Source organism: Thunnus thynnus, chromosome 10, assembly GCF_963924715.1.
Source record: "Thunnus thynnus chromosome 10, fThuThy2.1, whole genome shotgun sequence".
NCBI lineage: Eukaryota > Metazoa > Chordata > Actinopteri > Scombriformes > Scombridae > Thunnus > Thunnus thynnus.
In genome coordinates, this window is record NC_089526.1 from 12,912,108 (window position 1) to 12,940,042 (window position 27,935).

The window sequence follows — 27,935 nt, forward strand, 5'->3', positions numbered from 1 at the left end:
AAACTTTCCACTTTTAGCAGATGAATATGAAAACAGCTTTCTGGAGTCAAACTCTGCACATATATACAATCAATCTGCACAGTGAAGGTCAAACATCCAACTGAAGAAACAATAAGAAAAACACATGATTTGACTGTATGGGGGACTTTATTATATAAAGTTTATCATATTCATTATAATAAAGTAAATTGTCCCAGTTGCTCATTTTGTGCACTGATTTCAGTCCTTCTCAAGCATGTAACTGTCTCCTCCAGGTTTAACCAAAGGAGTTGATGTGTTGCCAGATGGACCTCTGAATGCAGCTGTTGGAGGGACAGTGATATTCAACACAACACTGACTCCATCAGAAAAACCATTTCTGGCAGTGGCCTGGAGTGTTATTACTAACAATACTGAAAGACTTATCATAACCTCCACCTCTTCAAACATCACTGATCCAGAGTATGAAGGCAGGATCACCCTCTACAGATCTACTGGATCTCTGGAGCTCAGGAATCTGACTCTTAATGACAGTGGAAAGCACCTTGATAGCATTATACCAGATGGAGGGGACGAGATAATAATGACCAGCGAGCTGAAGATATTTGGTGAGCAGATGTTTCAAATGAGCAGTAGTTTTAAATGTTGAATGGAGAATATAAATCACAAAAGAATTAAACTTCAAGAGTAATAATGTAACATAATTGACATGAAATAATTACATTACATGATTCATGTTATCTGTGAAAATTTTGGGGACAGTTTTCTACTGCTAGTGAAATTAGGAGAATAGCAGCTTCATGCCTGAGATATGAATAACTTAGCAACAGGTGCACATATGCAGTATTGCTAGTTTTTCTGACATGCCTGATACGCAAGACAGCAGTTAATTTTATACATTCATGTAGTTGAATGCAATATAATACAACTGTCATTCAATGCTTACTTACTTACTTCAACAGAAACTTAAACTGACTTTCCCTTTGATGTGTATACTGTAGCATTTTGTTTTTCACCCACAGTAACAGTCTCCAATGTAACGGTAGAAGTCAGCAGCACAGACTTGGTGGAGTTCAACAGCTCTGTCATTCTGTTCTGTTCCTCTTCTGGATCCTCCCTCTCTTTTCTCTGGCTTAATGGCAGCTCTGAGGTTACAGTCAATGAGAGAGTTCAGCTCACTGATGGAAACTCCACTCTTAACATATTCAGTGTGACCCGCTATGACCAGGAACCATACAGCTGCATCGTGTCCAATGCTGTCAGTGAAGGCACCAGTGATCCAGTAAATCTTTCCATCAGCTGTGAGTTACTAACTTACTCACTCACTATTTATCTACAGTATTTATTAACAGTATCTGCATGCAAATCTTAGCTTGATTTATATTACTGCCAAATCTTAGCAAGGTGTGGCCTCGTGTTAATGACTTTTTATGAAACTCTTTGCTGTTCTGAACAATGCATTATGCAGGATAAACTGACAACTGTAGACACTGAATGACTGTACGAATTAATAAAATCCAATAGAACAAGCCGACAGCCCTTTGTGAAACTTCATGTTCACAATGTTTATTTTCAATAGTGTTTTTAATATTATGGCGTTTCTAATATTTCAAGTATTCTATTAGATGCAGCTTTCAATCTAATGACATCTGGTGCAACACAACCACAAATTACAGCACCGTGTATACAAAAACTAAATTGGCTGTTTCTGCTCCCCATATTCAGTTGGCCCAGAAAACATTGATTTGATGCTATCTCCAACACAAGAATACTATGTGGAAGGATCAAACATCAGGCTGTACTGCTCAGCTGCCTCCACACCCCCTGCTCCGTTTCAGTGGTTTCTGAATGGAGACCTGATGTCTGATACTGAATCAGAGCTCACACTGATTAACATTCAGGAGAGTCAGAGTGGGAACTACAGCTGTCAAGCCTTTAACAACAAAACTCTGAAATATCAAATATCTCAGCCTTCAGCTATAACTGTACTGGGTAAGTTTGAGTAAAAAGTTTGTGTACCTTTATTTGTTGTGTCTGTAGTACCTGCTATTATCAGTGATCAATGATCAGTATATAGGGCACAGTGGTTTTACTTTCTTGGCAAGTTCAAGTCAAGCCCAAGTCTCTCTCAACTGTTCATTCTTTTTTTTTCAGGCTTTTTGCCTTTATTCGGCAGACAGCATAGAGAGGAAACAAGGGAGAGAGGGGTATGACCTCTCCATCAGCAGTTGATGAAAACAAAATTATGATGCAGTTATGATCCTTTAAACTGAGATAAGTTGCATCTCATAAGGCATTTGTTGCTAACTTTGCTGTTTGGTAACATTTTTGCTGCTTTTTACTCCACAAATGCAACACTCTGCAGTTGGCTCAGAAAACATTAATTTGACGCTATCTCTGTCATAAGAACACTATGTGAGAGGATCAAACAGATCAGCAGAACAGTCCAATCAGCCTGTTCTGCTGAGCTGTCTCCTGATCCTCTGCTCAGGCTCCTGAATAGAGGCCTGTTGTCTAATACTGGGCAAGTGCTTACAGTCTGATTAACATTCAGACAAGTCCGAGTGGTAACTACAACTGACAGGCCTTTAAAAACAGAACTCTGAGATATGAAACATCTCAGCATTCAGTTTTCTCTATACTGGGTAATTTGGCATTAACAAGTTTTGTGGACCACTCAAAGCGCTTTTACACTACATGTCAACATTCACCCATTCACACACACATTCGAACACTGATGGCAAAGGCTGCCGTGCAGGGTGCCAACCTGCTCATCAGGAGAATTTTTTCTAATGCACACACTAGGGATGTGCAGAGAGCCCAGTATTTGTATTTGTATCTATATTTGTTGAGGCAGCAAAATTATTTGTATTTGTATTTGTATTTGAACAAAAGTGGAAAGAGGTTTAGAAATCCTGTTTTTGTTTGTATTACGCTCTTAATTTTAGAAAATTAAAGTGTTACAATAAGTGTTGAATAAACTACCTTATGAAGGAGGTCCCCACACTAGGTCTCAAACTGGAGTCTCCCAGATCGTAGGTGACTGTGCTGACTACTGAGCTAAAACGTTACTCATCACCTCATTGCAGACAGACCTCTACCTATTTATACACAAATAACACAGAGACAGCACACTGTGTAACCTGTAGGGAGGAACTTCAAAGGCGATTATTGCTTTGCTCTTTTCATTTATTGCCTACTTTTTACAACCTAACTTTGTGGAAAGGCAAAAGGGAACAACAGGTTATGGAGAGTCCATTGGGAGCACTTTGCATGTGTCAGTAGCTCAGCTTTATCTCTGGTGAACACCCCCAACTCCGGGAGTGATGTCCAAATGAGGAAATGTGCATCATGTAGCAGGTGGATGTGACTTCTCTCGTTGAGACCTGCTGATAGACGAAACAGCGGAGCAGAGGAGAAAGACTGAGATAGCAATGTAACCGATCTGCATGCTAGTATTTGACATGTTTTTTTTTCTTTCAGAAAACAAATAATTTTAAAAATATTTGTATGAAACAAATATTGGTAAAAAAAAAAAAAACAAAACAAAAAAAACACTATTTGTGCTTTGCCAAATAACGTATTTGTATAAAAGCACATCTCTACAAGAAAGTTTCCCAAAAATGTCTGATTTCTTCTGCACCAACAAGTGATACATTTGTTATAGAACGCTGAGATGAGAAGCATGATTCATTCAACAGTCAGGTGAATGCTTTGTGATGACCCTGTAATCTCTGTAACCATATTATATATGCATTTTAATGCAACATTTACCATTAGCCATGATATAAACCCTCCTCAGCTGAGTTTGTGTGGCTAAAATTGCAAGGTGAAGTGATAATGCATTTTCTTTTGTTTCATTTCACACAGTCTCGGAGAAAGCTGGTGGTCTTTCAGCTGGTGTTATCGCTGGAATAGTTATTGCATGTTTCCTGGTTGTTGGTGGAGCTTTGGGTGGAGGCTTATATATTTATAAAATAAGTAAGTGAAACATAGCCATAATAATAACATACTTTCATTTTTTCATGTATTGATGAGAACTGAATTCCCTTGTAAGTGGTAAAAGTGATTGACTTTATCTTAATTCTAATTCAACATTAATCTAACCAAACATTACCCGCACGCTGAATATCCACTGGACTCTTTCATTGCTACCTCAGCCGAAATTCAGAATAGAATTTTATCATGAGGCTTAGATTGGGTTGCTGTAGTCACTGTTCAGAAATGTAATATAAAACCAATAATTCAACTTAAAAATGCTTTATTTCAATATTCAGAGTCAACAACACTGCTCGGCCACAAAACACAGGTTGGTATTCATCTGATAATTTAATCTTCTCTGAGCTTAGGCTACCACAATACTGTAGCAACATAGACAAAATAAAGAATAAAATAGAAATGAACATATGGATAATCGTATGTAACAAAACTCTATTTTTCCATAGAGCAAGACTTAAATGTGTATGATAACATTTCAATGATATATGAGAACACAATAAAAACTCCATGATCTTCTTTCCCTTTGAAGGAACAGTAAGTTTTTAATTCATTATTCTGATTTAGTGAAAAGATAAACATTTATTTTTATGGGGAGAGCGCTATGTTTTTTATACTGTAGAAATATTTTCTCTTAGCTTAGATCTGAAAACTAAAATAGGCCAACTATTAATATTATTGATCATTGATTATACAAAATCTATCAAAACAGCAACTCTTTGCCCTAATCAGCTGTTTTTTGTTTTGCAGATGCTTGAAAAATCATCACCAGCATCAAGAAGACACCATCATTGTTTTTTTATGGGAGGCAATGTCAGTCAGTCAGTCGGTCCAATACTTTGGTCCAAACTGAAATATCTCAGCAGTTATTGCCATTAAATTTCCACAAAGGATGCATCCTATTTACTTTGATGACACCTTGACTTTTCCTCTAGCACCACTGTGAGTTTCACATTTGCAGTTTTGAATGAAATGTCTCAACCATTGCAACTAGGACATTCTAGCCTGTAAATAACAATTGAAGTTTTACAATTAACGAAATGATTAATGGTGAACTCCGTTTGAGATGTAAAATCCATAAATGTCTTGGTACTGTATTACATTTGTACAGTGGTTACAGTGGTTACATTTGTAGGACCCCCTGGGTTTTGGACCTAACCATGTTTGTTGAGTGTTTGGTTGTAGATAACTGTGTACCAGTTTATCTTTTAGATTAGGGCATCTCCTGAAACTGATTAATCGTGGTTCAGGGAAGATCTGACTAAGTATACTATCACTTTCTACAATACCCCAATTTCTATTTATTATCCATTTAATGTTTTCTGCCTCTGTGCTGTATGTTGTGACAAAAAACACTTTATATTTTTTTTGTTTGGGAGCATTTCTTTGTAGTAAAGTTTGTCTGTCCAGATGTTTGGCTCTGGTGCATCCTTTCTGTGGGATAGTGTTTCTATATCGACATTCCTGAAAGCATGACACCATTTCCTTTGATTTAGCCTCAAACTCCTCTTCCTGGTCACAAATTCTCCAAACTCGTTGGAACTGGCCATAAGACACATTCTCTTTGAGCTACTTAGGATGAAAGCTCTTCGTATATAATATGGTGTTTCTGTCTGTGGGTTTCCTAAATATAGATGTATGTAAAGTCCCTTGATTATCTTCAAATAAATAGATAGATAGTAAGATCTAAAAAAAATGCATGCTCTCCTTGCTGTAATCTAGGGACAACTTAATGTTTGGGTTAATACCATTCAAAAAAACATGGACGGCTTGTAGTTCTGCCTCTGATCTAGACCAAAACAAAGAAACATCATCAATACACCGTCCCCATAAAGTAGGACATACAGTCCCACAAAATACAGAGCAAAATGGCAGCCATTGGAAGACCACCCTGAATAAACCACTGAATGTTTAGTCATGTCAAAGCATTGTGCTGCTGTTTTTTTTTCATAATAAAAACAGAATTCTTTATCCAACAAATATCTGACATTGTATTGCTTTACAGTTCATAGTCTATTTTATCAATGATTAACAGCACAATGATGTAGGTCAACTTTTAAACCTTAAAGGAAGGATGATAAGAAAGTTCCAATAACGCATTACTTCCTTATTAGCCTTCATATACTGAGATCCGCATTCTTATACTGAAACCAGCCGAGGGAAAGTTTAGCAGTTTGACACAAATCTTTTCTCTCTCACAAATCTCTCTTTTTTTGTCTTACTTGATGATAATTCAGATGAAATGGAAAGAGCTGTGACACATTTCATCCTCCTGGGAGTCATGTCAGGTGAGCTCTTATCACTGGACACAGCACGTTTAAAATGTTTTTCTATCTGTTTTTGAAAACCTAATACAACCAAAGGCAATTTTACACATATTGTCTCAATTTTTAGAATATTATCCTTGAATTTATTATTGAAGTTATTGATGATGAAATGCTCGCAGTGTTGATGTTGATATTAAGGTTTTACAGTGTCTGATTATACCTGCAGTATTTTCCAGACAGGCTTGCTTTTAGAGCACTGTTTAGTTAAGGTGATTACAAAGGGACAGTACAACCTGTCAGCAGCTTCAGCTACAGCTGTGAGTCACCTAAACTTTATTAATTGGCTTATTTCTGTTTTCAGAAAATAGACATTTATACCAAATGCTTATAAGAAGTTTACTGACTTGAAAAATGTCACCAGCCTTGTACAACCGATATTCAAATGCAGACATGTTTTAAGAGATGTAAAAATACTTTGAATTACTTTGAATAACAGTTTTTGACTGACATGACAAAGTTCAGTTAACTTGTTAAACTATATAAATATGAGCATGGATATATGAATACACAAATATTGTTTAAACATTTTAAAAGTTTAACTGCTGGACACAAGACTTCTTGTAACTTCTTGTAGACTTCACTGTAAAGTCCATCATCGGTGTATGTACACTGGGCGCTTTGAGTCTCCACTTCAAACTTCTGTAAATTGCATACTGGACCACGATTAGCTCCAAACTAGTTTTGATGTCACAAATCATGTCTGTAATAATGTTTGATGATCACAGAGAAACTTTCCACTTTCAGCAGATGAATGTGAAAACAGGTTTCCAGAGTCAAACTCTGCACATATATACAATCACTCTGCATAGTGAAGGTCAAACATCCAACTGAAGGAACAATAAGAAAAACATATGATTTGACTTTATGGGGGACTTATTATATAAAGTTTGTTATGTTTATTAGAATAAAGTAAATTGTCCCAGTGGCTCATTTTGTGCACTGATTTCAGTCCTTCTCAAGCATGTAACTGTCTCCTCCAGGTTTAACCAAAGGAGTTGATGTGTTGCCAGATGGAGCTCAGAATAGAGCTGTGGGAGGGACAGTGATATTCAACACAACACTGACTCCACCAGAAAGACCATTTCTGGTAGTGGCCTGGAGTGTTATTATTAACAATACTGAAAGACCTATCATAACCTCCACTTCTTCAAACAACACTGATCCAGAGTATGAAGGCAGGATCACCCTCTACAGATCTACTGGATCTCTGGAGCTCAGGGATCTGACTCTTAATGACAGTAGAAGGTACAGATTTAACATTATACCATATGGAGGAAACCCGATAATAGGATCCACCGAACTGAAGATATTTGGTGAGCAGATGTTTCACATGAGCAGTAGTTTTAAATGTTGAATGGAGAATATAAATCACAAAAGAATTAAACTTCAAGAGCAATAATGTAATATAACTGACAAGAAATGATTACATTACATGATTCATGTTATCTGTGAAAATTTTGGGGACAGTTTTCCACAGCTAGTGAAATTAGGAGAATAGCAGCTTCATGCTTGAGATATGAAAAACCTAATGACAGGTGCACATCAAAATATAAAAAAGAATATTTGGTTGCAATAAACCATTACCAAATCTCAGTATTTATAAAGTATTTTTTCTCTCTTCTTTGGAAAAAATCCATTGCTGAAATTCTGCTTAAAATGCTTCAACAGCGACACCTGCAGGACAGGAGGAGAAAGAGCAGTGTGTGAAGTGGGGGGGCAGGGGGGGACAGAGGAGGATGGGTGCCTGCTGACCTCCGCAGGGCGGGATCTCTTACATTGGACTCAATGTATTTCTTTTTTTTTTCATGCTAATCTGTGATTGGCCATGACACGTAAAATGACGCTCCAAGGGAGGACGTCCTCCCTTACCAATCAACAACCAGAATGCAATATTGACATCGAGTTGGTCCAATGATAGTTTCTAGATTTCATCCTCAATTCTCTCCACTGTAAGGCAGAGTAGCAGCAGTAGATAGCTCCTTGCGTTAGCCAACGCAACAGTTAGCTTGTTGTAACAGCCTGAAGATCTTAATTACAAAATTTAATATCTCATTTAAGACAAAGTGAACAAACTGCTGTAAGTATAAGTCATGGACAGACAGCGTGTCGCTAACAGGGATTTTGAAGATCAACGATCAAACCAGCATCTAACGGGTCCGATGTGACATTTGAGTTATGTTTACCTGCTGTTTAATGTGCTGCAGCTGAGCAGCTAATTAGCATCTAGCTGCTAACTGATGTTAGCGGTGAATGTTTGTTATCATCAAGTTTTGATGATGTGGACAGAGGCTGGTTCATTCACTGTTTAAAAGAGGAAGGTTTCATGCCTCATTTTGCAATAATTGAGCATTGAATATTAAATATATTTTATTTTATTTTATTTAAACATTGGACATCTTAAATGTTGTTTTCATTTAAGACCATGGGCAAAAGTTCCTTGCTGTTTCTGGCTGTCAGTGTGTTATAGAATAAATGGAAAACAAAGTTTTATTTGTCTCCCCCTTTTTTTTTCGTTGATCCTAATAATGATCTGATCCGTGACTCAAATCCGTGATACGATTCGAACCATGAGTTTTGTGTTCATGTTAACACCCCTAGTGTTAACATATCAGCTTTGTAGACTATATTTTGTATATCGTACATATAGATAAGGGTGTGTAAGTCATGTATTTGATACATGCATTAATACTTTCTGATGTGAACCTTCACTTTTAGATCTGTGAATGTTTTTAGTGTTCAATCTTTCTAGTATTCAGCACTGATCTGAGCCTGTATCACATTATAAGCTTTGTGCTACATATGTCTGTATACTAAGAAAATACACAGGAAACACGTGTAAATCATGTGATATGTTGTCTGTTTTTGATGAGAACATAAATTTGTTGTCACAATAGAACAGTACTATAAATTTGAATTTCACTTTTCACTAAAATGACACATCTGAACCACTCCATGGCTAAACTGAGCACTTCTTTGTTTAGAGACATTATGTATATGCTAAATGTCTTAAAAGAAGCAGCCTTTTCACCACTCAGGGCTTTTTGTTTTTGAAAGCAAATTGTTTTATTGGCATATAAAATTGCCCCCCACCCCTCCGATTTCATCAGGTGGGACAATGATATAGTTTGATGCGGTTTGTTGTAAGATTCCATGTTGGTTTTCGTCCTGTCCTCCCCAATTTTTTGAGTTACCAGCCGCCACTGGTGCACATATGCAGTATTGCTAGTTTTTCTGACATGCCTGATACACAAGACAGCAGTTTATTTTATACATTCATGTAGTTGAATCCAATCTAATACAACTGTCATTCAATAAATCCTTACATCATGTGCTACTGAAATGTAGCTTTTGTTGAGATTGTGTTTTAAGACATGTTGTGGTGCTGAATTATATTGAATGTTTACTAATGAGCCATCACCATAATGTTCAGCCTCAGAAACTACCAGAGTTGAATCAGTGCCTTAGCGACACAATGTCAACAGAAACTTAAACTGACTTTCCCTTTGACGTGTGTACTGTAGCATTTTGTGTTTCACTCACAGTGCCAGTCTCTGATGTAACAGCAAATGCCAGCATCTTTTCCACAGTTTAGTGTAAAGGTTACTTGAAGTGTTTTCACTTCTGTATTGAGTATGGTTCTTGTATGTCTAGTGAATAACAATTGTGAAACTATAACTGAATGTTACGCTGAGCTAAATGATTCACTACTGTTTTTAGCAGCCCCAGAAGCTAATAAAAACCATGAATCATTGTATCATTAACCTGAGATTTGTTCCCTGCTTCTACATTGCTGCACTCTGCTGAGCCATGTTCCCTTTGTTAGGTAGTGGCAAATATAAAACCACTGTGTTTTTCACCCACAGTGCCAGTCTCCAATGTAAAGGTAGAAGTCAGCAGCACAGACTTGGTGGAGTTCAGCAGCTCTGTCAGTCTGTTCTGTTCTTCTTCTGGATCCTCCCTCTCATTCCTCTGGCTGAACGGCAGCTCTGAGGTGACAGCCAATGAAAGAGTTCAGCTCACTGATGGAAACACCACTCTTAATATAGCCAGTGTGACCCGCTATGACCAGGGACCATACAGCTGCAACGTGTCCAATGCTGTCAGTGAAGGCACCAGTGATCCAGTAAATCTTTCCATCAGCTGTGAGTTACTAACTTATTCACTCACTATTTATCAAACACTATCTGCATGAAAATTTTAGCTTGATTTATATTAGTGCCAAATGTTAGCAAGGTGTGGCCTTATGATACTATTTGCTGTTTTGAACAATGCATTATGCAGGATAAACTGACAACTGTAGACACTGAAAGACTGTACAATTTAATAAAATCCAATAGAGCAGGCCCTCAGCCCTTTGTGAAACTTAAAATGTTCACAATGTTTATTTTCAATAGTGTTTTTAATATTCTGACATTTCTAATATTTCAAATAACTTATTAGAAGCAGCTTTCAATCTAATGATATCTGGTGCAACACAACCACAAATTACAGCATTGTGTATACAAAAACATTATACAGTTAGTGTCATTTAAATATTTTTTATGGCAGAGCTGTTACATTACATTGTGCAGGTGTTTCTATTTTTTCTGGTGACTAGGTGTATAGTTATGCAGCCGTGCATATTAATGAATTATGAGGCCTCACACTGTGTCAAGCTATTTGACTCAGTTATTTCTTATGATACTATGATTATAAATTGGCTGTTTCTGCTCCCCTCATTCATTTGGCCCAGAAAACATTGATTTAATGCTATCTCCAACACAAGAATACTATGTGGAAGGGTCAAACATCAGGCTGTCCTGCTCAGCTGCCTCCAGACCCCCTGCTCAGTTTCAGTGGTTTCTGAATGGAGTCAAGCTGTCTGATACTGGACCAGAGCTCACACTGATTAACATTCAGGAGAGTCAGAGTGGGAACTACAGCTGTCAAGCCTTTAACAACAAAACTCTGAGATATCAAACATCTCAGCCTTCAGCTATAACTGTACTGGGAAAGTTTGAGTAAAACATCTGTGTTTATTTATTTGTTGCGTCTGTAACACCTGCTTTTAACATTGTGTCAAAGTACCAATAATACATATTTCTCTGTGATAATAGGACACAGCAGTTTTATTGTCCTGGCAAGTTCAAGTCAAGCCCAAGTCTGTCTCAACTGTTACATTCTTTATGAACACAAAACAAGTTAAAATACAAGTTTTTTTATTTCCTTTACTGATGACCATTACAATGACATACAGTGAATGGTTGTGCTAAATATTTGTGGTTTAAAAGAGGAGAAACACTAATAACATCTGTATATAAAGTACATTCCCGCACTAGATACTTGTCATTCAAATAGTGATATTGCAAACTTTGCCCTTACAGAGATAACGAGGAGGTCTCAGAATAAAAATGTTTGAGGTGGTACCAAATGCCTGTTTGTCTGATGTGGTCAAAAGTAGAACAAGCTGACGTTAGTTTCGGTACACAAATTTAGGACAATCATGAAGATAATCACAATCACTAAGTAAATGTACGTGTTACAACTGCAAAATCTGGTCGGATCTGGAATTTTGTTGATGATAAGGAAATGGACGTTCAGACTAACATTTTCATGGAGAATGTAGGTATGGTCAATTATGCAAAATAAACTGTATGGTCCAGAAACAATAAGCATTGCACTACTGCAAGTATTGAGGACAGTGTTGTTTATTAGGCCATGGGAGCAGTTTCTACCAGAAAACAAAAATAAAACACACAGAGTGTGTGGAACAGCTGAACTAGTCCTCTCTGGTGCTTTTACCTTTCAATTTTAAGGCAATCAAGTCTCAAATATCCAAGTCTCACTGAAGAAAAGTCCAAGTCAAGTCTCAATTCTACAGCTCTGATACTGGACAGGAAAGTATTTATTACTTGCACTAGATGTGTATTGTCTGATCGTATGGTTGTTGTGTTTAAATGTTAAACAAATAGTAGGAGAAGAAGGGAAACACAATCTTCAAGTAGATACAGTTGTTTCTATAATGGCACTGACACCAGTCAGAGATGAAACTTTTCTCCACAGTTTAGTGTAGAAGTTACGTGAAGTGTTTTCACATCTGTATTGAGTATGGTTTGTGTATGTCTAGTGAATAACAATTGTGAAACTATAACTGAATGTTACGCTGAGCTAAATGATTCACTACTGTTTTAGTAGCCCCAGAAGCTAATACAAACCATGAAAATCTAGTCATGAATACTCATCATTGTATCATTAACCTGAGATTTGTTCCCTGCTTCTACATTGCTGCTCTCTACTGAACCATGCTGCCTTTGTTAGGTAGTGGCAAATATAAAACAACTGTGTTTTTCACCCACAGTGCCAGTCTCCAATGTAAAGGTAGAAGTCAGCAGCACAGACTTGGTGGAGTTCAACAGCTCTGTCATTCTTTCCTGCTTTTCTTCTGGATCCTCCCTCTCTTTCCTCTGGCTGAACGGCAGCTCTGAGGTTACAGCCAGTGAGAGAGTTCAGCTCACTGATGGAAACTCCACTCTCACTATATCCAGTGTGACCCGCTATGACCAGGGACCATACAGATGCAAAGTGTCCAATGCTGTCAGTGAAGGCATCAGTGATCCAGTAAATCTTTCCATCAGCTGTGAGTTACTAACTTATTCACTCACTATTTATCTAACAGTATCTGCATGCAAATCTTAGTTTGATTTATATTAGTGCCAAATCTTAGCAAGGTGTGGCCTTATGATATTCTTTGCTGTTTTGAACAATGCATTATGCAGGATAAACTGACAACTGTAGACACTGAAAGACTGTACAATTTAATAAAATCCAATAGAGCAGGCCCTCAGCCCTTTGTGAAACTTAAAATGTTCACAATGTTTATTTTCATTAGTGTTTTTAATATTCTGACATTTCTCGTATTTCAAATAACTTATTAGAAGCAGCTTTCAACCTAATGATATCTGGTGCAACACAACCACAAATTACAGCATTGTGTATAGAAAAACATTATACAGTTAGTGTCATTTAAATATTTTTTATGGCAGAGCTGTTACATTACATTGTGCAGGTGTTTCTATTTTTTCTGGTGACTAGGTGTATAGTGATGCAGTCATGCATATTGATGAATTATGAGGCCTCACACTGTGTCAAGCTGTTTGACTCAGTTATTTCTCATACTATGATTATAAATTGGCTGTTTCTGCTCCCCACATTCAGTTGGCCCAGAAAACATTAATTTGATGCTATTTCCAACACAAGAATACTATGTGGAAGGGTCAAACATCAGCCTGTCCTGCTCAGCTGCCTCCAGCCCCCCTGCTCAGTTTCAGTGGTTTGTGAATGGAGTCAAGCTGTCTGATACTGGACCAGAGCTCACACTGATTAACGTTCAGGAGAGTCAGAGTGGGAACTACAGCTGTCAAGCCTTTAACCACAAAACTCTGAGATATCAAACATCTCAGCCTTCAGCTATAACTGTACTGGGTAAGTTTGAGTAAAACATCTGTGTTTATTTATTTGTTGAGTCTGTAACACCTGCTTTTAACATTGTGTCAAAGTACCAATAATACATATTTCGTTGTGATAATAGGACACAGCAGTTTTATTGTCCTGGCAAGTTCAAGTCAAGCCCAAGTCTGTCTCAACTGTTACATTCTTTATGAACACATAACAAATTAAAATACAGGTTTTTTTATTTCCTTTAATGCAGACCATTACAATGACATACAGTGAATGGTTGTGCTAAATATTTGTGGTTTAAAAGAGGAGAAACACTAATAACATCTGTATATAAAGTACATTCCTGCACTAGATACTCGTCATTCAAATAGTGATATTGCAAACTTTGCTCTTACAGAGATAACGAGGAGGTCTCAGAATAAAAAATGTTTGAGGTGGTACCAAATGCCTGTTTGTCTGATGTGGTCAAAAGTAGAACAAGCTGAAGTTAGTTTCGGTACACAAATTTAGGACAATCATGAAGATAATCACAATAACTAAGTAAATGTACGTGTTACAACTGCAAAATCTGGTCGGATCTGGAATTTTGTTGATGATAAGGAAATGGACGTTCAAACTAACATTTTCATGGAGAATGTAGGTATGGTCAATTAGGCAAAATAAACTGTATGGTCCAGAAACAATAAGCATTGCCATACTGCAAGTACTGAGGATAGTGTTGTTTATTAGGCCATGGGAGCAGTTTCTACCAGATGATTAAAATAAAACACACAGAGTGTGTGGAACAGCTGAACTAGTCCTCTCTGGTGCTTTTACCTTTCAATTTTAAGGCAATCAAGTCTCAAATATCCAAGTCTGACTGAAGAAAAGTCCAAGTCAAGTGTCAATTCAACAGCTCTGATACTGGACTGGAAAATATTTATTACTTGCACTAGATGCGTATTGTCTGATCGTATGGTTGTCGTGTTTAAATGTTAAACAAATATTAGGAGATGAAGGGAAACACAATCTTTAAGATGAACCACTGTTTTGTTCACCCACAGTGCCAGTCTCCAATGTAAAGGTAAAAGTCAGCAGCACAGACTTGGTGGAGTTTAACAGCTCTGTCATTCTTTCCTGCTCTTCCTCTGGATCCTCCCTCTCTTTCCTCTGGCTGAACGGCAGCTCTGAGGTTACAGCCAGTCAGAGAGTTCAGCTTATAGATGGAGGCTCCACTCTTAACATAGTCAATGTGGCCCACTATGATCAGGAACCATTCAGGTGTCATGTGTTCAATAATTTCAATAATGACACCAGTGACCCTGTAAACTTCTCCATCGGCTGTGAGTTCCAACCTGCTATATAGATGCAAACAAAACCAAACTTCAAAGCAGATAATATTATGATGCAGTTATGAACCTTTACACTGACACATTTTCAGCACATTGCTAACATTACATTTTGGTAAAGTTTTTGCTGGGTTTTATTCCACATATGCAACACTCTGCAGATGGCCCAGAAAATGAATTTGACGCTATCTCTTTCATAAGAACTCTATGTGAAGGGATCAAATGTCTTCAGATTCCCTGCTCAGTTTATGTGGCCTCTGAATAGAGAACTGCTGTCTGATACTGTATCAGTGCTTATAATCTCATTAACATTCAGACAAGTCAGAGTGGTAACTACAACTGACAGGCCTTTAAAAACAGAACTCTGAGATATGAAACATCTCAGCACTCAGTTGTCTCTGTACTGTGTAAGTTGGATTAAACAGGTTGTGTGGATATAGTAGTGATATAGGTGATATACTGGATGTCCACTGGCATAATTTGTAGGTGGGCAAATTAAATTCATCATTAATTCTGTATCCTTTGCAGTAAAATAATCAAGAAAAAACATATCTTACAAACTTTTGAATTTAACATTTGAATGCTTGACCTTGCAGGCTAACCTCTTTCACTTCCTGTTTTTTCTAATGCCATAATGTGAAGTTGAAAATATGAAAATGTCACTCCAATTGAAAATGTACATGTTTTAACATAATTTAAGGATTTCATGCTCCATTGAGACCCTCATACCACAATATTTGGCTGAATGGAAACAAATAACACGAAAAAGGTTACAAGTGTTGTAACTATTGACTGCTTGAGTCAATGTTGGAGGATCTTTTGATTTTGATATAACTGTTATGGTCTCCATTATTCAGTGTAGTGAAGTCAATTCTATGTCAAAAACAAGGACATTTTCCAGTGTCCTTGTTTTTATATAAGACTTTGGGATGTTCAAGACTGTAAATGTTAAATGAACTCAGTCAACCTTTATGTTACTTTTGTTTTCACACAAAATCCTTCATGTTTTGCCCAACAGAGAGAATTTCTGGTGTTAATATCACATCAACAGACCAAACGATTGAGGGGAACTCTGTCAACCTAACCTGCGATGGTGCTGGCTCTGTCTTTACCAGAGAGTGGATGAAGAATGGCTCCTTACTGACTCTGGTTGACAACATGACACTTTATGACGAGAACAGAGTGTTGTCTTTTCTCTCTCTGAAGAAAACAGACAGTGGAGAATATTTGTGTAATATCAGCAACCCCGTCAGCTTTGATGAAGCTGAATACAGCATGGTTGTTAACTGTAAGTAACACATAGTGCAGTATATATAGCCCTGTAACACATGATTTTTAAGTCAGTTATTGAGCAATTTTTCTATTCTTGATTAGTGTTTTTCCCCAATGTACTGTGTAAAAAACACATTATTTGTGCTGGTGTAAGAACTTTCCAAGTATTTGTTTTCAGATGGACCAGAGGATGTTCAAATCACAGGACAAAGTTGGATAAACGTTGGAGAGACCTTAAACTTAGCCTGCTCTGCTGCGTCCACACCATCTGCCAGTTACACCTGGTTACTGAACAGGATAGAGATATTAAACAATTCTGCTGTGTTCACTAAAGACATGACTGAACTTTCTGACAGTGGCAACTACACCTGTCAAGCACTGAATATTAAAACTGGGAGAACGTTATCTGCAGAACATCAATTGTCTGTAACAGGTATGTAGATTTTGTTAATTGCAGATTTTAACTCTTTGACATTGCGACTAACTTACAGTATTATACCTCTAATAATGTGAAGAGTAGCAGGCTTCCTAAAGATACTACTCACAGGTTTTATTACTATCACCTAAATAAAAATAAAGTAATAACTGGGAGAACATCATCTGGGGAGCATAAATTATCTGTAGAAGGTAAATTTCAACTGTTTGTCAATGTTTATTCTTGATCTTGAAATTTTGATTGTATTTTCAAACTGAACTTCAGATGTGTGGTGATTGTAGACGCAGACAGCAAATTTTCATCTTTGATCGAGCTTCAGATATTGCTGATACTCTTTGGCACCCCAACAAACATATATTTTGCAAAATAAAATTGCAAGGTGAAGTGATAATACTTTTTCTTTTGTATTATTTCACACATTCCCAGAGAAAGCTGGTGGTCTCTCAGCTGGTGCCATCGCTGGAATCGTTATTGCATGTTTCCTGGTTGTTGGAGGAGCTTTGGGTGGAGGCTTATATATTTATAAAAAAAAGTAAGTGAAAAAGAACCATCATAATAACATGTTTTTCTCTTAATATTTTCTCCAAATTCAAAATACAGTCTTATCATGACACTTAGATTGGGTTGCTGTGGTTACTGTTCAGAAATGTAATTTAAAACCAATGATTCAACCTAACAATGCTTTATTTCAATATTTAGAATCAACAACAGTGCTCGGCCACAAAACACAGGTTGGTATTCATCTGATAATTTAATCCTCTCTGAGCTTAGACTACCACAATACTGTAGCAACATAGACAAAATAAAGAATAAAGTAGAAATGAACATATGGATAATCACATGTAACTCTATTTTTCCATAGAGCAAGACTTAAATGTGTATGAGAACATTTCAATGATATATGAGAACACAATAACTCCATGATCTTCTTTCCCTTTGAAGGAACAGTAAGTTTTTATTTCATTATTCTGATTTAGTGAAAAGATAAACATTTATTTTTATGGGGAGAGCACTATGTTTTTTATACTGTAGAAATATTTTCTCTTAGTTTAGATCCTGAAAACTAAAATAGGCCAACTATTAATATTATTGACCATTGATTATATAAAATCTATCAAAACAGCAACTCTTTGCCCTAATCAGCTGCTTTTTGTTTTGCAGATGCTTGAAAAATCATCACGAGGAGACACCATTATTGTTTTTTTATGGGCAATGTCAGTCAGTCTAATACTTTGGTCCAAACTGAAATATCTCAGCAGTTATTCCCATTAAATTTCCACAAAGGATGCATCCTATTTACTTTGATGACACCTTGACTTTTCCTCTGCACCACTATGAGTTTCACATTTGCAGTTTTGAATGAAATGTCTCAACCATTGCAACTAGGACATTCTAGCCTGTAAATAACAATTGAAGTTTTACAATTAACGAAATGATTAATGGTGAACTCCGTTTGAGATGTAAAATCCATAAATGTCTTGGTCTGTATTACATTTGTACAGTGGTTACAATGGTTACATTTGTAGGACCCCTTGGGTTTTGGACCTAACCATGTTTGTTGAGTGTTTGATTGTAGATAACTGTGTACCAGTTTATCTTGTAGAGTAGGGCATCTCCTGAAACTGATTAATTGTGGTTCAGGGAAGATCTGACTAAGTGTACTATCACTTTCTACCATACCCCAATTTCTATTTATTATCCGTTTAATGTTTTCTGCCTCTGTGCTGTATGTTGTGACAAAAAACACTATATTTTGTTTGGGAGCATTTCTTTGTAGTAAAGTTTGTCTGTCCAGATGTTTGGCTCAAGTGCATCCTTTCTGTGGGATAGTGTTTCTATATCGACGTTCCTGAGAGCATGACACCATTTCCTTTGATTTAGCCTCAAACTCCTCTTCCTGGTCACAAATTCTCCAAACTCGTTGGAACTGGCCATAAGACACATTCTCTTTGAGCTACTTAGGATGAAAGCTCTTCGTATATAATATGGTGTTTCTGTCTGTGGGTTTCCTAAATATAGATGTATGTAAAGTCCCTTGATTATCTTCAAATAAATAGATAGATAGTAAGATCTAAAAAAAATGCATGCTCTCCTTGCTGTAATCTAGGGACAACTTAATGTTTGGGTTAATACCATTCAAAAAAACATGGACGGCTTGTAGTTCTGCCTCTGATCTAGACCAAAACAAAGAAACATCATCAATACACCGTCCCCATAAAGTAGGACATACAGTCCCACAAAATACAGAGCAAAATGGCAGCCATTGGAAGACCACCCTGAATAAACCACTGAATGTTTAGTCATGTCAAAGCATTGTGCTGCTGTTTTTTTTTCATAATAAAAACAGAATTCTTTATCCAACAAATATCTGACATTGTATTGCTTTACAGTTCATTGTCTATTTTATCAATGATTAACAGCACAATGATGTAGGTCAACTTTTAAACCTTAAAGGAAGGATGATAAGAAAGTTCCAATAATGCATTACTTCCTTATTAGCCTTCATATACTGAGATCCGCATTCTTATACTGAAACCAGCCGAGGGAAAGTTTAGCAGTTTGACACAAATCTTTTCTCTCTCACAAATCTCTCTTTTTTTGTCTTACTTGATGATAATTCAGGTGAAATGGAAAGAGCTGTGACACATTTCATCCTCCTGGGAGTCATGTCAGGTGAGCTCTTATCACTGGACACAGCACGTTTAAAATGTTTTTCTATCTGTTTTTGAAAACCTAATACAACCAAAGGCAATTTTACACATATTGTCTCAATTTTTAGAATATTATCCTTGAATTTATTATTGAAGTTATTGATGATGAAATGCTCGCAGTGTTGATGTTGATATTAAGGTTTTACAGTGTCTGATTATACCTGCAGTATTTTCCAGACAGGCTTGCTTTTAGAGCACTGTTTAGTTAAGGTGATTACAAAGGGACAGTACAACCTGTCAGCAGCTTCAGCTACAGCTGTGAGTCACCTAAACTTTATTAATTGGCTTATTTCTGTTTTCAGAAAATAGACATTTATACCAAATGCTTATAAGAAGTTTACTGACTTGAAAAATGTCACCAGCCTTGTACAACCGATATTCAAATGCAGACATGTTTTAAGAGATGTAAAAATACTTTGAATTACTTTGAATAACAGTTTTTGACTGACATGACAAAGTTCAGTTAACTTGTTAAACTATATAAATATGAGCATGGATATATGAATACACAAATATTGTTTAAACATTTTAAAAGTTTAACTGCTGGACACAAGACTTCTTGTAACTTCTTGTAGACTTCACTGTAAAGTCCATCATCGGTGTATGTACACTGGGCGCTTTGAGTCTCCACTTCAAACTTCTGTAAATTGCATACTGGACCACGATTAGCTCCAAACTAGTTTTGATGTCACAAATCATGTCTGTAATAATGTTTGATGATCACAGAGAAACTTTCCACTTTCAGCAGATGAATGTGAAAACAGGTTTCCAGAGTCAAACTCTGCACATATATACAATCACTCTGCATAGTGAAGGTAAAATGACGCTTCAAGGGAGGACGTCCTTCCTTACCAATCAACAATCAGAATGCAATATTGACATCGAGTTGGTCCAATGATAGTTTCCAGATTTCATCTTCAATTCTCTCCACTGTAAGGCAGAGTAGCAGCAGTAGATAGCTCCTTGCGTTAGCCAACGCAACAGTTAGCTTGTTGTAACAGCCTGAACAACTCTTTATACATCCATGGAAGGACTGTTGTTAAGCTAGCAGGAGAAATTATGGTCTGTGCAGTGCAGCAGCTGCAGGACGCTGCCGTGGAGGCTGGAGAGAGAAGCAACCGGAGAAACAACCAGGAGAGTTAGCTTGTTTGTCATTGTTTCTAATGATATCAGACTGTTTAACCAGCAGCCACAAAGTTCTGTTAACTAACAAACAAAATGACCAATAGCCACAAATGGGCGTTATGACATGAATACGTCAGATATCGTGAGTCAGATACAGCTTCTCTCTCTCTGTCTCTTTGGTCGCTAATTTCATCTCTGTTGCTTAAATGTCTCTGTGTGGCTTTTTTGTGTTTTTTATCTCCTGAACAAGAATACAGCAGAGATCATATAATGTGTTGTGGGTAACGTTAGTTTGCCTGTTGAAGTTACAGTAAGCTGTCTGGACTCACTCATTCGTTCGTTTTTAATTGAGTGGTTGTTCAGTCACCTGTTGATGTTGTATGATTAGTGTGCAGGAGGTCTGGCTGCTTGCTTCTGACAGTTTCTTTTAGCTCGTTTTAAGCCGAGCCATATATTGAGTAATAAGCTTAAAGTAGCTAGAATAACAAGTGTTAACTAGTGGTGTAACTGATTGTAGTTGATCCGTGATCCGTATGGATCACCCCCCACGGTTCAGCAGGCATATGAACTGCAGATCAATTGCAAAATTTAATGTCTCATTTAAGACAAAGTGAACAAACTGCTGTAAGTACAAGTCGTGGACAGACAGCATGTGGCTAACAGAGATTTTGAAGATCAACGATCAAACCAGCATCTAACGGGTCCGATGTGACATTTGAGTTACGTTTACCTGCTGTTTAATGTGCTGCAGCTGAGCAGCTAATTAGCATCTAGCTGCTAACTGACGTTAGCGGTGAATGTTTGTTATCATCAAGTTTTGATGATGTGGACAGAGGCTGTTTCATTCACTGTTTAAAAGAGGAAGGTTTCATGCCTAATATTGCAATAACTGAGCATTGAATATTAAATATATTTTATTTTATTTTATTTAAACATTGGACATCTTAAATGTTGTTCTCATTTAAGACCATGGGCAAAAGTTCCTTGCTGTTTCTGGCTGTCAGTGTGTTATAGAATAAATGGAAAACAAAGTTTTATTTGTCTCCCCCCTTTTTTTTTGCTGATCCTAATAATGATCTGATCCGTGACTCAAATCCATGATACGATTTGAACCATGAGTTTTGTGTTCATGTTAACACCCCTAGTGTTAACATATCAGCTTTGTAGACTATATTTTGTATATCGTACATATAGATAAGTATAGATAAGGGTGTGTAAGTCATGTATTTGATACATGCATTAATACTCTCTGATGTGAACCTACACTTTTAGATCTGTGAATGTTTTTAGTGTTCAATCTTTCTAGTATTCAGCACTGATCTGAACCTGTATCACATTACAAGCTTTGTGCTACCTTATATATTTCTGTATACATATAAGAAGAAAATACATAGGAAACGTGTAAATCATGTGATATGTTGTCTGTTTTTGATGAGAACATAAATTTGTTGTCACAATAGAACAGTACTATAAATTTGAATTTCACTTTTCACTAAAATGACACATTTGAACCACTCCATGGCTAAAATGAGCACATCTTTGTTTAGAGACATTATGTATATGCTAAATGTCTTAAAAGAAGCAGCCTTTTCACCACTCAGGGGTTTTTGTTTTTGAAAGCAAATTGTTTTATTGGCATATAAAATTGCCCCCCACCCCTTCAATTTCATCAGGTGGGACAATGATATAGTTTGATGTGGTTTGTTGTAAGATTCCATGTTGGTTTTCCTCCTGTCCTCCCCAATTTTTTGAGTTACCAGCCGCCACTGGTGTACATATGCAGTATTGCTAGTTTTTCTGACATGCCTGATACGCAAGACAACAGTTTATTTTACACATTCATGTAGTTGAATCCAATCTAATACAACTGTCATTCAATAAATCCTTACATTATGTGCTCACCATAATGTTCAGCCTAAGAAACTACCACAGAGTTGAATCAGTGCCTTAGCGACACAATGTCAACAGAAACTTAAACTGACTTTCCCTTTGACGTGTATACTGTAGCATTTTGTTTTTCACTCACAGTGGCAGTCTCCAATGTAACAGCAAATGCCAGCATTTTTTCCACAGTTTAGTTTAAAGGTTACTTGAAGTGTTTTCACTTCTGTGTTAAGTATGGTTTGTGTATGTCTAGTGAATAACAATTGTGAAACTATAACTGAATGTTACGCTGAGCTAAATGATTCACTACTGTTTTAGTAGCCCCAGAAGCTAATACAAACCATGAAAATCTAGCCATGAATACTCATCATTGTATCATTAAGAGATTTGTTCACTGCTTCTACATTGCTGCACTCTGCTGAGCCATGCTCCCTTTGTTAGGTAGTAGCAAGTATAAAACCACTGAGTTTTTCACCCACAGTGCCAGTTTCCAATATAAAGGTAGAAGTCAGCAGCACAGACTTGGTGGAGTTCAACAGCTCTGTCATTCTTGTCTGCTTTTCTTCTGGATCCTCCCTCTCTTTCCTCTGGCTGAACGGCAGCTCTGAGGTTAAACCCAGTGAGAGAGTTCTGCTCAATAATGGACACTCCACTCTCACTATATTCAGTGTGACCCGCTATGACCAGGGACCATACAGCTGCAAAGTGTCCAATGCTGTCAGTGAAGGCACCAGTGATCCAGTAAATCTTTCCATCAGCTGTGAGTTACTAACTTACTCACTATTTATCTAACAGTATCTGCATGCAAAGCTTGGCTTGATTTATATTAGTGCCTCATCTTAGCTTATGATACTCTTTGCTGTTTTGAATAATGCATTATGCAGGTTAAACTGACAACTGTAGACACTGAATGACTGTACGATTTAATAAAATCCAATAGAAGAGGCCTTCAGCCCTTTGTGAAACATATTCACAATGTTTATTTTCAATAGTGTTTTAATATTCAGGTGTTTCTAATATTTCAAATGTTCTATTAGAAGCAGCTTTCAATCTAATGATATCTGGCGCAACACATAATCACAAATTACAGCACCGTGTATACAAAAACATTATACAATTAGTATCACTTAAATATTTTTTTATCGCAGGGATGGTCTGTTACATTACATTGTGCCGGAGTTTCTTATTTTTTCTGGTGACTAGGTGTATAGTGATGCAGTCGTTCATATTAATGAATTATGAGGCCTCACACTGTGTCAAGCTGTTTGACTCAGTTATTTCTCGTGATACTATGATTATAAATTGGCTGTTTCTGCTCCCCACATTCAGTTGGCCCAAAAAACATTCATTTGATGCTATCTCCAACACAAGAATACTATGTGGAAGGGTCAAACATCAGCCTGTCCTGCTCAGCTGCCTCCACACCCCCTGCTCAGTTTCAGTGGTTTCTGAATGGAGTCAAGCTGTCTGATACTGGACCAGAGCTCACACTGATTAACATTCAGGAGAGTCAGAGTGGGGACTACAGCTGTCAAGCCTTTAACAACAAAACTCTTAGATATCAAACATCTCAGCCTTCAGCTATAACTGTACTGAGTAAGTTTGAGTAAAACATCTGTGTTTATTTATTTGTTGAGTCTGTAACACCTGCTATTAACATTGTGTCAAAGTACCAACAATACATATTTCTCTGTGATAATAGGACACAGCAGTTTTATTGTCCTGGCAAGTTCAAGTCAAGCCCAAGTCTGTCTCAACTGTTACATTCTTTATAAACACATAACAAGTTAAAATACAGGTTTTTTAATTTCCTTTAATGCGGACCATTACAATGACATACAGTGAATGGTTGTGCTAAATATTTGTGGTTTAAAAGAGAAGAAACACTAATGACATCTGTACATAAAGTACATTCCTGCACTAGATACTCATCATTCAAATAGTGATATTGCAAACTTTGCTCTTACAGAGATAACGAGGAGGTCTCAGAATAAAAAATGTTTGAGGTGGTACCAAATGCCTGTTTGTCTGATGTGGTCAAAAGTAGAACAAGCTGATGTTGGTTTTGGTACACAAATTTAGGACAATCATGAAGATAAATCACAATCACTAAGTAAATGTACGTGTTACAACTGCAAAATCTAGTCGGATCTGGAATTTTGTTGATGATGAGGAAATGGACGTTCAGACTAACATTTTCATGGAGAATGTAGGTATGGTCAATTATGCAAAATAAACTGTATGGTCCAGAAACAATAAGCATTGCCATACTGCAAGTACTGAGGACAATGTTGTTTATTAGGCCATGGGAGCAGTTTCTACCAGATGATTAAAATAAAACACACAGAGTGTGTGGAACAACTGAACTAGTCCTCTCTGGTGCTTTTACCTTTCAATCTTAAGGCAATCAAGTCTCAAATATCCATGTCTGACTGAAGAAAAGTCCAAGTCAAGTCTCAATTCAACAGCTCTGATACTGGACTGGAAAGTATTTTTTACTTGCACTAGATGTGTATTGTCTGATCGTATGGTTGTTGTGTTTAAATGTTAAACAAATAGTAGGAGATGAAGGGAAACACAATCTTTAAGATAAACCACTGTGTTTTTCATCCACAGCGCATATGTCCAGTGTAAAGGTAAAAGTCAGCAGCACAGACTTGGTTGAGTTCAACAGCTCTGTCAGTCTGTTCTGCTCTTCTTCTGGATCCTCCCTCTCTTTCCTCTGGCTGAACGGCAGCTCTGAGGTTACAGCCAGTCAGAGAGTTCAGCTTATAGATGGAGGCTCCATTCTTAACATAGTCAATGCAACCCACTATGTCCAGGAACCATTCAGGTGTCATGTGTTTAATAATTTCAGTAATGACACGAGTGACCCTGTAAACTTCTCCATCAGCTGTGATTTCCAAATTGCTATATAGATGCAAACAAAACCGAACTTCAAAGCAGATAATATTATGATGCAGTTATGAACCTTTACACTGACACATTTTCAGTACATTGTTAACATTACTTTTTGGCCAAGTTTTTGCTGGGTTTTATTCCACATATGCAACACTCTGCAGATGGCCCAGAAAATGAATTTGACGCTATCTCTTTCATAAGAACACTATGTGAAGGGATCAAATGTCTTCAGACTCCCTGCTCAGTTTATGTGGCCTATGAATAGAGAACTGCTGTCTGATACTGTATCAGTGCTTATAATCTCATTAACATTCAGAAAAGTCAGATTTGTAACTACAACTGACAGGCCTTTAAAAACAGAACTCTGAGATATGAAACATCTCAGCACTCAGTTGTCTCTGTACTGTGTAAGTTGGAATTAAACAGGTTGTGTGGATACAGTAGTGATATAGGTGATATACTGTATGTCCACTGGCATAATTTGTAGGTGGGCAAAGTAAATTCATCATTATTTCTGTATCCTTTGCAGTAAAATAATCAAGAAAAAACATATCTTACACACTTTTGAATTTAACATTTGAATGCTTGACTTTACAGGCTAACCTCTTTCACTTCCTGTTTTTTGTAATGCCATAATGTGAAGTTGAAAATATGAAAATGTCCCTCCAATTAAAAATGTACATGTTTAAACATATAATTTAAGGATTTCATGCTCCATTGAGACTCTTATACCACAATATTTGGCTGAATGGAAACGAATAACGCGAAAAAGGTTACAAGTTTTGTAACTATTGACTGCTTGAGTCAATGTTGGAGGATCTTTTGATTTTGGTATAACTGTTATGGTCTCCATTATTCAGTGTATTGAAATCAATTCTATGTCAAAAACAAGGACATTTTCCAGTGTCCTTGTTTTTATATAAGACTTTGGGATGTTCAAGACTGTAAATGTTAAATGAACTCAGTCAACCTCTATGTTACTTTTGTTTTCACACAAAATCCTTCATGTTTTGCCCAACAGAGAGAATTTCTAGTGTTAATATCACATCAACAGACCAAACGATTGAGGGGAACTCTGTCAACCTAACCTGCAATGGTGCTGGCTCTGACTTTACCAGAGAGTGGATGAAGGACGGCTCCTCACTGACTCTGGCTGACAACATGACACTTTACGACGAGAACAGAGTGTTGTCTTTTCTCTCTCTGAAGAGAACAGACAGTGGAGAATATTTGTGTAAAATCAGCAACCCCGTCAGCTTTGATGAAGCTAAATACAGCATGGTTGTTAACTGTAAGTAACACATAGTGCAGTATATATAGCCCTGTAACACATGATTTTTAAGTCAATTATTTAGCAAGTTTTCTATTCTTGATTAGTGTTTTTCCCCAATGTACTGTGTAAAAAACACATTATTTGTGCTGGTGTAAGAACTTTCCAAGTATTTGTTTTCAGATGGACCAGAGGATGTTCAAATCACAGGACAAAGTTGGATAAACGTTAAACAGACCTTAAACTTAGCCTGCTCTGCTGCGTCCACACCGTCTGCCAGTTACACCTGGTTACTGAACGGGATAGAGATATTAAATAATTCTGCTGTGTTCACTAAAGACATGACTGAACTTTCTGACAGTGGCATCTACACCTGTCAAGCACTGAATAATAAAACTGGGAGAACGTCATCTGCAGAACATCAATTGTCTGTAACAGGTACGTAGATTTTGTTAATTGCAGATTTTAACTCTCTGACAATGCGACTAATTTACAGAATTATACCTCTAATAATATGAAGAGTAGCAGGCTTCCTAAAGATAGTACTTACAGTTTTTATTACTATCACCTAAATAAAAATAAAGTAATAACTGGGAGAACATCATCTTGGGAGCATAAATTATCTGTAGAAGGTAAATTTCAACTGTTTGTCAATGTTTATTCTTGATCTTGAAATTTTGATTGTATTTTCAAACTGAACTTCAGATGTGTGGTGATTGTAGACGCAGACAGCAAATTTTCATCTTTGATCGAGCTTCAGATATTGCTGATACTCTTTGGCATCCCAACAAACATATATTTTGCAATATAAAATTGCAAGGTGAAGTGATAATACTTTTTCTTTTGTATTATTTCACACATTCCCAGAGAAAGCTGGTGGTCTTTCAGCTGGTCCCATCGCTGGAATAGTTATTGCATGTTTCCTGGTTGTTGGAGGAGCTTTGGGTGGAGGCTTATATATTTATAAAAAAAAGTAAGTGAAAAAGAGCCATCATAATAACATGTTTTTTCCTTAATATTTTCTCTAAATTCAAAATACAGTCTTATCATGACACTTAGATTGGTTTGCTGTGGTTACTTTTCAGAAATGTAATTTAAAACCAATGATTCAACCTAACAATGCTTTATTTCAATATTTAGAATCAACAACAATGCTCAGCCACAAAACACAGGTTGGTATTCATCTGATAATTTAATCTTGTCTGAGCTTAGACTACCACAATACTGTAGCAGCATAGACAAAATAAAGTAGAAATGAACATATGGATA

General features: G+C 36.9%; 1 protein-coding gene across 1 annotated transcript; it reads left to right on the forward strand.

Annotated features, from left to right (window-relative positions):
- The first annotated feature begins 562 nt into the window (after positions 1-562).
- On the forward strand, positions 563-27,918 carry LOC137190664 (carcinoembryonic antigen-related cell adhesion molecule 5-like). Its single transcript, XM_067600187.1, has 9 exons — positions 563-587; positions 981-1,280; positions 1,705-1,971; positions 10,166-10,444; positions 13,497-13,763; positions 26,418-26,687; positions 26,850-27,104; positions 27,534-27,639; positions 27,807-27,918. The coding sequence occupies exons 1-9, from the start codon at positions 563-565 to the stop codon at positions 27,916-27,918; spliced, it is 1,881 nt and encodes a 626-aa protein (XP_067456288.1).
- The last annotated feature ends 17 nt before the right edge of the window (positions 27,919-27,935 follow it).